Source organism: Acinonyx jubatus, chromosome B2 (genome assembly GCF_027475565.1).
Source record: "Acinonyx jubatus isolate Ajub_Pintada_27869175 chromosome B2, VMU_Ajub_asm_v1.0, whole genome shotgun sequence".
Taxonomy (NCBI): Eukaryota; Metazoa; Chordata; class Mammalia; order Carnivora; family Felidae; genus Acinonyx; species Acinonyx jubatus.
In genome coordinates, this window is record NC_069385.1 from 97,903,920 (window position 1) to 97,917,374 (window position 13,455).

The 13,455-nt window shown below is 35.4% G+C and overlaps 1 protein-coding gene across 1 annotated transcript in view; it reads right to left on the reverse strand.

The window, feature by feature from the left end:
- Positions 1 to 13,455, reverse strand: part of HCRTR2 (hypocretin receptor 2) — a 113,414-nt gene that overhangs the window by 38,252 nt on the left and 61,707 nt on the right. Inside the window, exon 2 of the mRNA XM_015070114.3 lies at positions 3,942 to 4,120. Coding sequence (XP_014925600.1) covers positions 3,942 to 4,120 — 179 coding nt within the window. The remainder of the gene's footprint in view (positions 1 to 3,941; positions 4,121 to 13,455) is intronic.

Genomic DNA, 13,455 nt, shown 5'->3' on the forward strand with positions numbered 1-13,455 from the left:
AAATATGTTTTAATTCTCTAAGAAATCTATGTTAATTATTCACTAAATAGCCCAGTAAATGTTAATGGTCTTGGATTTATAGAATTATTAAAGATACAAAAGGGTCACTTGAATTATTCAGCTAAGCTTTATTATATTTGTGAGCTTTTTAAGATTTTTGTGCATTTTCCAAAGTGTTATTGTTTATTGGTCATAAGCCTAAAGGTTGTATTGTATTATACTCTATTCTAATTGGAAGAAAAATAACATGTAAGTCATAGAAAATTAGTGCATATATATATCCAAAGAATCTTAAACTGAATGACTGAATAACCTTAAAATCTGGCTGGATGTTTTTTGTAATATGTTTTTAAACTTTAAGTAGGATGCAAGTTTCATATAAAGGATAAAACCATCAGTTTCAGTATAGCACAACTAAGGAAAAACAACTACTCAAGACTGAATGAATGGCTTATTGCCCATTGATACTATTCATACCATTTGGGGAAATTCTATGGAAAATGGGAAATAAATGCTGAGAAAATTTGGAGATAGTAGTTTTACCAGTACACCAATATTTTTGTGCATTTATAACTTTTAATAAAGAACCAATGCTGAGTGAGGTAATAAATGGATATATATATATATATATATATATATATATATATATATATATATATATATATATATGTTTTTTAACCTGATTCAGATTTTGTGGTTACCCAGCGATTTTCCCTTGGCCTACAGAGGAGAGAATAAGCTGAGGTCTTGACTAGACTGGGCAGTGTTGATAGAGAAGCAGACAGATTCTCTCAGGAAATGAAAATGTTCCATCACTGTAGGATTTGCTAATAAATTGTGCTGTATGAAATAGTACTGTCAATAACTTTATAAGAGACCCATGCCCTGCATCACTCACTGGGTACACACTGCATCCAATTTGTTCTTTCATGTTCACAGAAGAGTCTGAAATACCTGGTCTATAAGAAGTTATCACTGTGTATTAGAGAAGGACTGTACGAACTATAGGGTGACATATCCCTCTCTTATCATTCCAGTGTTCGCTCAGGAATCTTCTGGTTTGCAGAGAAAGCATAAAATTTTCTCACTCAGCCAAAAGAAGTTTCTGGACCAGTGAAGCCATCTTGAAACTTAAGAGAACCCCTCAAATTTTTCCCTGGGTGGTTATTAAAACCAAGAGATGGTAAAATATTATAGTTCTGTGCTATTTATAATCTCCCCCAGCGTCTTCATGCAAAACCATATGACCCCTTTATTACTGTTTTCTTCTCCCAATGAGGATATTTTTCTCTGTTGCTCAATGTACTATTAATCTAAAAACAAGCAAACAAAAAATACTGAATTTTATTTTTGTGACCAATTCATGGTTTTCATCTGACAGACACAAATTAACCTTATATAGCTAATGTTTCCAGTAAAGTTTATAATGTCCATGGCATTTTACACTTACTATTCTATCAGTAGTGTCTAATCTAAGAAATTATCACTTCTTATAAGTTTACTGTAGAACTATTGAGCTAAATATCTCTTCCTAACACTTAAGATCCAAAAGCCTTATCATATTTTCTAGCAATGGGCTGTTTGTGATCTCCCCCAACTTTTGTTCTTATTAAAACTTTATTTTGGGGATACTTTTAAGATCACATAAAACTTGAGGAGAAGTTACAGAGATTTCCCATTTACTCCCTGTCTCTCTCAATATCACCATCCCCCCACCAGAGTGTTACATCTGTTACAATTGATGAACCTACACTGACACATCATAATCACTGAAAGTGCATAGTTTACATTATGGTTCAATCTTGGTGCTATACATTCTATGTGTTTGGAAATATGTATAAAGGCATATATCCACCATTTTATTATCATTATTTTCTGTGCTCATTCCTTCCCACCTCTGGCAACCATTTATCTTTTTACCGTCTCTCTAGTTTTGCCTTTTCCAGAATGTCATATTATTGAAATCATACAATGTATAGCCTTCTCAGATTGGCTTCTTTCACTTAATAATAAGCATTTAAGTTTCTTCTTTCTTCCATGTCTTTGCATGGCTTAATAGTTCATTTCATTGTAGTACTACATAATATTCTATTGTCTGGATGTACCACAGTTTATCCATTTACCTACTGAAGGACATCTTGGTTGCATCCAAGTTTTGGTGATTATGAAGAAAGCTGCTATAAACATTTGCATGCAAGTTTTTGGGTAGACATACGTTTTCAACTCCTTTGGGTAAATACCAAGGAATGCAACTGCTGGGTCATATGAAGAGATGTTTAGTTTTACAATAAACAAGCAGAGTGTGTTTCAAAGTGCCTGTACATCGACCGTAAATGAGAATTCCTATTGTTCCACATCCTCACCAGCATTTGGTGCTGTCAGTGTTCCAGAATTTGGCCATACTAAGAGGTGTATAGTGGTATTTCATTGTTGTTTTAATTTGCATTTTGCCGATGATATAGGATAAAGAGCATCTTGTCATAGCTTCCTTGCCACCTGTATATCATAATTAGTGAGGTGTTTCTGGCCCATTTTTTAATTGGGTTATTTGTTTCCTTACTGTTGAGTTTTCAGAGTTCTGTGTATATTTTGGGTATCAATCCTTTATTATAAGCATCTTTTTGAAAATATTTTCTCCAGGTCTGTGGCTTGTCTTCCCTTTCTCTTGTCATTGTCTTTCACAGAGCATAAGTTTTTAATATTAGTGAAGTCAACTTATCAATTATTCCTTTCAGGATCATACCGTTGGTATTGCACCTAAAAAGTCATCAACATATTCAAGATCATCTAGGCTTTTTTCTATCTTATCTTCTAGGAGTTTTATACTTTTACATGTTATATTCAGGTCTATAATCCATCCTGAGTTAATTTTTGTGAAGTGTCTAGATTTTTTTTTTTGCATGTCCAATTGTCCTACCTGCACCAATATTTCATTACTGGGAGTATATTTTCATCCCTTCCAAATAATGTGATGACCATCTGGGAGACTGAGTGGAGTAGGGACTGAGGGGTAAGGGAGGGTTACAAGAAGATAAGCAGAGAATTGCCGTGATCTCATTCACTTTCCGATTGCTAAAGGGAATCCACCTCTTTAAGGGCTGTGGCTGTGGCCATATTTTTAGAACTGTCAGAATACCCATCACAAAATTATTCTCTGAAAGTGCTTATTCTCAATTTATTCTAGGGCAATTCATTGTAGAAAAAACTACTTCCACACAGAACAATAAAATGTCTGATGATGATGATGATGATGATGATGATAACTGATGTTTATTGAGAACATACTATATTTTTGTAAGATCATTCTCTTCCAGAGGGCAATCACTATTCCATGTAATTTATATAAATTATCTTAGTAAAATTTCATCACAACCATAGGAGTGAGCTATAATAAAAATTATTATCCTTCTATAATAAGTGAATCACAAAGAGCTTATGTATTTGGATCAAGAGCATACACTAAGTAAATAGCAGAATAGAGATTCCAAACCTGGTAGTTTGATTCAGAACCAACACGGAAATATATTCACAGTACTAATTTGATCACATAACTTTAATTTCTCATTGTGAAACAAAATCACCTAACAAAAATAAAAATAAACAGACCTTGCTTATTTGAGCTAGGAGAGGCTCAATCATTAATTTGTTCAATTTCCTTATTTTACAATGGGAAAATTAGAGATCAAAGAAATAAGAGGTTTTCTCAGCATCTAATGATGACTTGAGGATTCTACTGTTTTATTTTTCACCCAGAACTTATTTACCCAGAAAGTATCAAGTATTATTTTTTAAGTTTGTTAATTTCTTAAGCAAGTATATTTCTCTTAGCTCACTAGTTAATTTACCAGAAGACCATAACTGAAAATACTTCCAATACTTAACTGAAAATACTTTTTCAGTAGCTTCTGTGTTTGAATAGATAGAAGTATGGAAAAAATTACCTGTAAATAAGGAATAACTTTACAGAGGGACTGTCCAAAGAACCAGGTCTCGGTGATATCCACAACCAATGTGGCTGGGAGGCAGGTAATGGTCACGAGCACATCAGCCAGAGAAAGGTTGACTATAAAGTAGTTGGTTACTGTCCTCATGTGGTGGTTTTTCCACACTGCCACACAAACTAATTTGGAAAAAAAAAAAAAAAAGAATAGTTACCGTTAAGGACTAAATATTTTTGTCCCCACAAAATTCCTACGTTGAAATCCTAACACGTTGTGTGATGGTGTTAGGAAATGGGCCTTCAGGAGATGAATAGATCATGGTGGCAGATCCCTCAATAATGGGATTAGTGCCTTATAAAAGGGACCCCAGAGACATTCCTTGCCCCTACCACCATATGAGGACACAGTGAAAAGCTGTTGTCTATGAACCAGGAGATTGGCCCTTACCAGACATTAAATCTGCTACAGCTTTGATCTTGGACTTCTCAGATTTCAGAACTGTGAGAAATAAATGTATGTGGTTCATAAGCCATCTAGTTTATGGTATGCTGTTACAGCAGCCCAAAAAGACTAAGACAGTAATAATACAAAGAAAACAGGTACTGATGAGGAAATACTGCCAAGCTAATTAATACTCCTGTAAGGTCCACAAATAAACATTGAAAAGGGAATGTACTATTTTCATTGAATCAGTCAACTTAATGTGAATTCTGAATCCATGCTTAAAATCAGTTCATTTGTTTCTCAATGGAACATAATACTACATTCATTCTTACTTGATTTTGAATCAAGATTCCCAGAAGTTAAAGAACAATCTTTGATTCTTCTTTCTATTCCCTTAGTGCTCAGCATGTAGTAGAGACTCAAGAAATATTTACCGAAGTGAGATGAATTAGGAGCTAGCTATTTTCAATGAACTATAGTGTTTGCCTCAGCCATGACATTTATCCTATCTGCTCCCAAACTCTGCATTTAGAACTTTTAATAGATGAAGAGGTTTAAAAGACAAAAGCCAACAATTATTCAACCCCTATTATTGGCAAACAACGAGCTATATGGTTCATATATAAAAGGCTTAGGTCATTTAATCTTGACAATCACAAGGGAAGACATTGTTACCATCATTTTTTACATGAAGCAATTGAGACATAGGGAATTTGTGGAGCTCGGTTAGGGACAAATGGATCATAAAGCACAGAACTACAACTGCAGCTGGGATTCAGCACCAAGTGAGGAATCTTGGTCTTTTCACCATGCCTTTTTCTTTATTTCTAAAAATGAATGGGTTATAGCCAAGTACATATAACTTCCAGAGACTCAATCCTCTTTCCTTGCTGTTACTCTTGATGGCTTCTAAACATCACCTCCTATCAAACACATTTTTCAATACTCTCAGAATCGAGCCTTCCTCATTGCTTTTCAGTGTATCTTCATTTTTAAAAGCTGTTCTTATCTTATTCAGTTGCTCTTTATGAAAAGAACATCCAGTTCCTCAATTCTCTGTCCTCCTCTGTGTGGTGTATCCAAAAGTTACATAACCACTGACTCAAGAACTATATAGGTGTAAGCACTGCTACCCACATCTATTGACGGTTTGCTTCACTAAAAGTAACTGAATTTGCCTTGGGTATCATTAAACTGTCAGAGCTGTCACCTATGCACCCAAATGATGCAGTGATTAGTAACCTTATGTAGTGAATAAATAAAAGCACATTTTGTTAAATTTAAGTCACTAAATAAGGATTTCTTTTGGACAATTTTATACCATTTATTAAGAGTTTCATATGCTGAAAATGTTTTCAGTCGCTCCTGAAGCTTAAATTACCTTTAAGTCACCAACAGATGCTAAGTTAATAAAATACCTGAATTCCTGAGGACTGAATTTTCAAAACTTCACATCTTTCTCTAATTCCAGTATACTAGTATCCAAAAATCCAGATGAATTTTATTAAGGTAAACTGTAATCATTATTATTTGAAAGTGATACAACTGAATGATTTTTCCCCAGAAACACTTGAAGACATACAAACATACACACACATACACAAAGGCACACTAGTATTTCAGTAACATGTTATCATAACTTGTTATAAGGAAATTGATATAAGTATCACACTGTTAATACTTGGTCAAGAAATGACTCAAATGGTGCAATTTTGGATCTAGGAAAGAAATAAGAGTTAAAAAAATACAACCAGTTCTAGATTTACTCCCATGTATCTATATTTTGAAGGTGAGACAAAGATGGAAAGACAGTATTGATGAATTATGACTAGCCAATATGAGAAAAGTATACTTTCAGCTGGTATCATTTTTCAGCCACTGAATATTCCTTATGCTTTTCCTTTTATTCCCATGACTTACTCATTCCATAACTGGAGGCCTGTTATATCTTATAAGGAGTTAATATCTAAAATATATAAAGAACTTATACAACTCATCACCAAAACAATAAACAATCTGATTAAAAAATGGGCAGAATACCTGAATAGATATTTTTACAAAGAAGACATAAAAATGGCCAAAAGACACATGAAAACATGCTCAACATCACTAATTGTCAGTGAAATAAAAAGAACAACCACAGTGAGATATTGTCTTACACCTGTTAGAATGGCTAACGTAAAAAATGCAAGAGGTAGAGGTTGGAAGATAACAGTGCAGTAGGAGGATCCTAGGCTCACTTTGTCCCACAAATACAACTAGATAATTATCAAATCATCCTACATATCCCATAAATCAACCTAAAGACTGGAGGAACAAACTCCATAACTAAAGGTAGGGAAGAGGCCACATCAAAGAAGATAGGAAATGCAGAGATGCAGTTTTGGAGAGAAACAGATCATGGTAGTTGTGCTGGGGAGAGAGACACAGTCACGAAGGGCTACAGACAAACTAGCACACAGGGGAGTGTATGTGGAAAACAATCTCCCACAGAAATTGGGTTGGAAAGCAAGAGAAACTGGATTTTGTTAGTTCTTGCAAACAACAGGGCTTAAAGTCTGAAGTTTTAAGGGCAGAACATTTGACTAAGATACAGCCAAGAGGACATTGGGGCTGCTCTTGGAGAAAAGCAAGGGCAAATAGCCTGTGGATATACAGCATGGAAAGAGCAATCTGAAGAGTGTCTGGGACACATATTGGGGAGGTCATTCACTCACCTCAGAGCATGTCCCAGAGAGGCAGTGTTAATGGAAAGACCTCTCTGGGGACAGAGGAACTGGCCAGGGCCTTTCCCTTACCCATACCTCAGCAAAAGTACAGGGTTACACTTACTTTACAGGGAACCAGTGCAATGTCTACACTCACTACCCAACTTGCTTATGCTAAGACCCACCACACTCCAGTGGAAATGCCCCTCCCAATCATGCTTGCCTCAGACCCATTGTAGTAGTTCTCCTCCCCCAGAAGACTGGCTCACACTACATCTCCCAATATAGGAGTTTTGCAGAGCCTCAGTTCCAGATGCCGCAGTGATAGGTCTCATTTCACAAACAGACCAGAGCACACCTGGTTAAAACATGCCACATTCAGGCCAGGTACCAAGCCCTGACCTTAATGGGCAAAGAGAACCTTTGCAGATGACAGGCCTGAAGGATCAGGCAGCCAGGACAAAATAGCAGAGCACAAGCAGCACAGAATGGAGACACTCCTGGAAGTACTAGGCCTTAGAGAACAGGGGACATTACACAGCATGGCACCACATGATCTCTTTTTCATAAGGGCATTACCTTCAAGAATTGGAGATGTAGCTGACTTTTCTAACACGGAGAAAAGGGCACAGAGACTTATACAAACTGGGAATACAGAGAAGTGTATCCCAAATTAAAGAATAGGACAAGGCCACAGCTGGAGATCTTAGCAAAACAGAAACAAGTAACTGCCTGATAGAGAACATAAAGTAATGATCACAGGATGCTCATTGAACTCATTGAATAGCTGAAAACTTCCCTAATTTTGGGGAAGAATAGATATCCATATCTGGGAGGCACAAAGAACTCCCATCAAAACCAACAAGAGCAGATCCACACCAAGACAGATGGCAATTAAATTGGTAAAATACAGTGATAAAAAATTTCAAAGCAGCAAGACAAAAAGAAGTCAGCAACTTTCAAGAGAAAACCCAGAAGGCTAGCAGAGGATTTTCTTTTTTTTTTATTTTTAAGCTTAACTCACTATACATATATATACATATATATATATATATATATATATATACATATATACATATGTATAATTTGTCAAATTGGTTTCTATACAACACCCAGTGCTCATCCCAACAGGTGCCCTCCTCAGTGCCCACCAACCACTTTCCCCTTTCCCCCACCTCCCATCAACCCTCAGTTTGTTCTCAGTATTTAAGAGTCTCTTATGGTTTGCCTCCTTCCTTCTCTGTAACTATTTTCCCCCCTTCCCCTCCCCCATGGTCTTCTGATAAGTTTCTCAGGATCCACATATGAGTGAAAACATATGGTATCTGTCTTTCTTTGCCTGACTTATTTCACTTGGCATAATACTCTCCACTTCCATCTATGTTGCTACAAATGGCCAGATTTCATTCTTTCTCACTGCCAAGTAGTATTCCATTGTATATATAAATCACATCTTCTGTATCCATTTGTCAGTTGATGGACATTGGCTCTTTCCATAATTTGACTATTGTTGAGAGTGCTGCTATAAACATTGGGGTACAAGTGCAACTATCCAAGCCAGAGGGGAGTGGCATGATATATTCAAAGTGCTGAATGGGAAAAATCTGCATCGAAGAATATTCTATCCAGCAAGGTTACCATCCAGAATAGAGGGAGAGAGAAGGAGAATCCCAGACAGGCAAAAACTAAAGTAGTTCATGACCAATTAACCAGTCCTGCAAGAAATATTAAAGGGGACTCTTTGAGTGGAAAGGAAAGACCAAGAGTGAAAGTACAAAGGAAGGAAACACAAAGCAGTTAAAATAAATATTTCTCTAAAAAATCAAATAACTCACAAAACTAAAGGATGTAAAACATAAAATTATATATCTAAAACATGGGGACGGCAAGAGTAAAGAATGGACTTAAACTTAAATGACCATCAACTTAATATAGACTGTTCTATGTAGGAGATACAAACCTAAAGGTATATCAAAAAGGTATATATATATATATAGATAGATAGATAGATATAGATATAGATATATAGATATATATAGATATATATATATTGACATATAAAGGTATATCAAAAACCAGTAATAAACATACGTAGAATAAAGAGAAATAAATCCAAATATATCACCGAAGAAAATCAGCAAACCATGAAAAAAGACAAAAAAGAATCAGAGAAAATCTTCAGAAACAACCACAAACAAGTAATAAAATATGTATACAAGAGACTCGTTTTAGACCTAAAGACACCTGCAGATTCAAAGTGAGGAGATGGAGAAACATCTACCATGCAAATGGTTGTCAAAATAAAGCCAGAGTAGCAATACTTATATCAGTCAAAATAGACTTTGAAACAAAGACTGTAATAAGAGACAAAGAAGGTCGGTATATAATAACAAAGGGGACAATCCAAGAAGAAGATATCACAATTGTAAATATGTAACAATGTAAGTACCAAACGTAGGAGAACCCAAATACATTAAACAATAACAAACATAAAAGAACTAATTTATAATAATACTTATAATAGTAAGAGACTTTAACACCATACTTAGATCAACAGACAGGTCTTCTAAACAGAACATCAACAAGGAAACATTGGCTTTGAATGACACACTGGAACATATGGATATAATAGATATATTCAGAACATTCCATGCCAAAACAGCAGAATACACATTCTTTTCAAGTATGGAACATTCTCCAGAATAGATCACATAGTAGCCCACAAAACAAGCCTCCACAAATTCAAAAAGATCACAGTCATACCATGCATCTTTTCTGACCACAATGCTATGAAACTAAAAGTCAATCACAAGAGAAGATCTGAAGAGACCACAAATAGATGGAGGTTAAATAACATGTTAGTAAACAATGAATGAGTCAACCAGGAAATAAAAGAAGAAATAGGAATGTACATAGAAACAAATTAAAATGAAAACACAATGGTCCAAAACCTTTGGGATGTAGCAAAAGTGGTTTTAAGAGGGAAGTTTATAGTCACACAGGCCTGCCTCAAGAAGTAAGAAAAATTTCCAGTAAACAACATGACTTTACATTTAAAGGAACTAGAAAAACAACAACACACAAAACCTAAAACCATCAAAAGGAAAGAACTAATAAAGGTAACAGCAGAAATAAAGGATATAGAAGCTTAAAAAAAAAACACAACAGAACAGATCGATGAAATCAGGAGCTGGTTCTTTGAAAAAAATCAATAAAATTGATACACCTCTAGCCAGCCCTATCAAGAAAAAAATGGAAAGGACCTAAATAAACAAAATCACAAACTGAAGAAGAGAAATAACAACCAACACCAGGGAAATATCAACAAATATAAGAAAATATTATGAAAAACTGTATGCCAACAAATTGTACAACAAGAAGAAATGGATAAATTCCCAGAAACATATAAACTACCAAAATGAAACGTTAAGAAATAGAAAATTGAAAAGACCAATTACGAGGGCACCTGGGTGGTTCAGTTGGTTGGGCTGCTGACTTATGCTCAGGTCATGATCTGTTGGTTTGTGAGTTCAAGCCCTGCATAGGGCTCTGTGCTGAGAACTCAGAGCCTGGAGCCTGCTTCTGATTCTGTGTCTCCCTCTCTCTTCCCCTTCCCTGCTTGATCTCTGTCTCTCTCTCTCAAAAATAATAAACATTAATTTTTTTTTAATAAAAAAAAGACCAAGTACCAGCAAAGTATTGAATCAGTAATCAAAAAACTCCCAGCAAACTATAATCTGGGACCAGATGGTTTCACAGGAAAATTCTATCACACATTTAAATACAAGTTAATACCTATTCTTCTCAAACTATTCTAAAAATACAGAAAACGAAGGAAAACTTCCAAATTCATTCTATGAGGCTAGCATTATCCTGATACCAAAATCGGATAAAGACACCATTAAAAAAGAGAACTACAGGCCAATATCTCTGGTAAACATAGATGCAAAAATCTTTAACAAAATACTAGCAAACTGAATCCAACAATACATTTAAAAAGTCATGCACCATGATCAACTGACATTTTTTTTAAAGTTTATTTATTATATTTTGAGAGAGTGCATGCACAAGCAGGAAAGGGGCAGAGAGAGGGAGATGGAGAATCCCAACCAGGCTTTTTGCTGTCAGCACAGAGCCCAGTGCAGGGCTTGATCTCATGAACCATGAGATCATGGCCTGAGCCAAAACCCAGAGTTGGATATTTCACTGTCTGAACCACCCAGATGCCCCAAGTGGAATTTCTCCTGGGTTGCAAGGGTGTTTCAATATTCACAAGTCAATCAACGTGATACACCACATCAGTAAGAGAAAGAATAAGAACCATATGATCATTTCACTAGATGTAGAAAAAACATTTCATAAATTATAAGCTCCATTATGATTAAACCCCTCAACAAAGTAGGTTTAGAGGGAACATACCTCAACATAATAAAGGCCATATATGAAAACCCCACAGCCAACATTATCCTCAATGGGGAAAAACTGACAGCCTTTCCCCTAAGGTCAGGAACAAGACAAGGATGTCCATTCTAATCAATCTTATTGAACATAGTACTTGTAGTCCCAGCCTCAGCAATAAGACAACACAAAGAAATCAAAGGCATCCAAATCAGCAAGGAAAATGTCAAACTTTCACTATTTGCAGATGACATGATACAAAAATAGAAACCTAAGAGATACGACCCCCAAATTGCTAGAAGTGATAGATAAATTCAGTAAAGTCACTGGATACAATATCAATGTACAGAAATCAGTTGCATTTCTACAACAATAATTAATCAGTTAAAAGAGAAATTAAGAAAACAATCCCATTTAAAATTGCACCAAAAATAATAGGATACCTAGGAAGAAACCTAACCAAAGAGATAGGACCTATAGTCTGAAAAGTATAAAACATTGATGAAAGAAAGTGAAGACAGCATAAAGAAATGGAAAGACATTCCATAGACTGGAAGAACAAATATTGCTAAAATGCCTATACTACCCAAAGCAATCAACACATTTAATGCAACCCTATCAAAATACCAATAGCATTTTTCACAGAACTAGAATAAACAAATCTAAAATTTGTATGGAACCACAAAAGAATCTGAGTAGGCAAAGTAATCGTGAAAAGAAAAGCAAAGCTGGAGGCATCACAATTCTGGACTTCAAGTTACGAAATTGTAGTAATCAAAACAGTATGGCACTGGCACAAAAATAAACAAAGATCAATAGAACAGACTAGAAAATCTAGAAATGAACCCACAACTATATGATCAATTAGTCTTTAACAAACAGAAAACAATGTCCAATGGGAAAAAAGTCTCTTCAACAAATGTTTCTGGGAAAACTGGACAGCAACAGCAAAAAGAAAGAAATTAGACCACTTTCTACAACATATACAAAAATAAATCAAAATGGATTAAAGACCTAAATATGAGACCTGCAACCATAAAAAATCCTGAGAATACGGGCAGTAACTTCTTTGACATCAGCTGTAGCAACTTTTTTCTAGGTATACCTCTTGAGGCAAGAGAAACAAAAGCAAAAACAAACAAACAAAAACTATTGGGGACTACATCAAAATCAAAAGCTTCTGCACAGTGAAGGAAACAATCAACAAAACTAAGAAGCAACCTACAGAATGGGTGTGGATATATGCAAATGAATATATAACAAACAGTATACAAAATCTATAAAGAACTTGTCAAACTCAGGCATTTTGGTGGCTCAATCAATTAAGTCTCTGACTCTTGGTTTGCGTTCAGATCATGATCTCATGGTTCATGTGTTGGAGGAGTTCGAGCTCCACACCAGGCTCCACGCTGGCAGGGCAGAGCCTGCTTGGGATTCTCTCTCTCCCTCTCCCATTAGCTCTTTCTCTCTCTAAAAAGTAAATAAATGAACTTAAAAACAAGTTTCAATTAATTTATCAAACTCAATATCCCCAAAACAAATAATTTAATTAACAAATGGGCAGAAGACATGAACAGACATTTACGCAAAGAAGATATACAGATGGCCAAGAAACACATGAAAAAATGATTATCATCATTTCCCATCAGGGAAAATGAAAAGCAAAACTACAATAATATTTCACCTCACATTTGCCAGAACAACTAAAATCAACAACACAAGAAACAACAGATGTTAGTGATAATTTGGAGAAAAAGGATCACTCGGGCATTGGTGGGAATGCAAACTAGTGTCGCCACTGGGGAAAACAGTATTTAGGTTGCTCAAAAAGTTAAAAATAGAACTATGATCCAGCAATCACACTACTGGGTATTAACCCAAAGAACACAAAGACACTAATTCAAAGAGATACATGCACATCTATGTTTACAGCAGAATTATTTATAAGAGCCAAATTGTTGAAG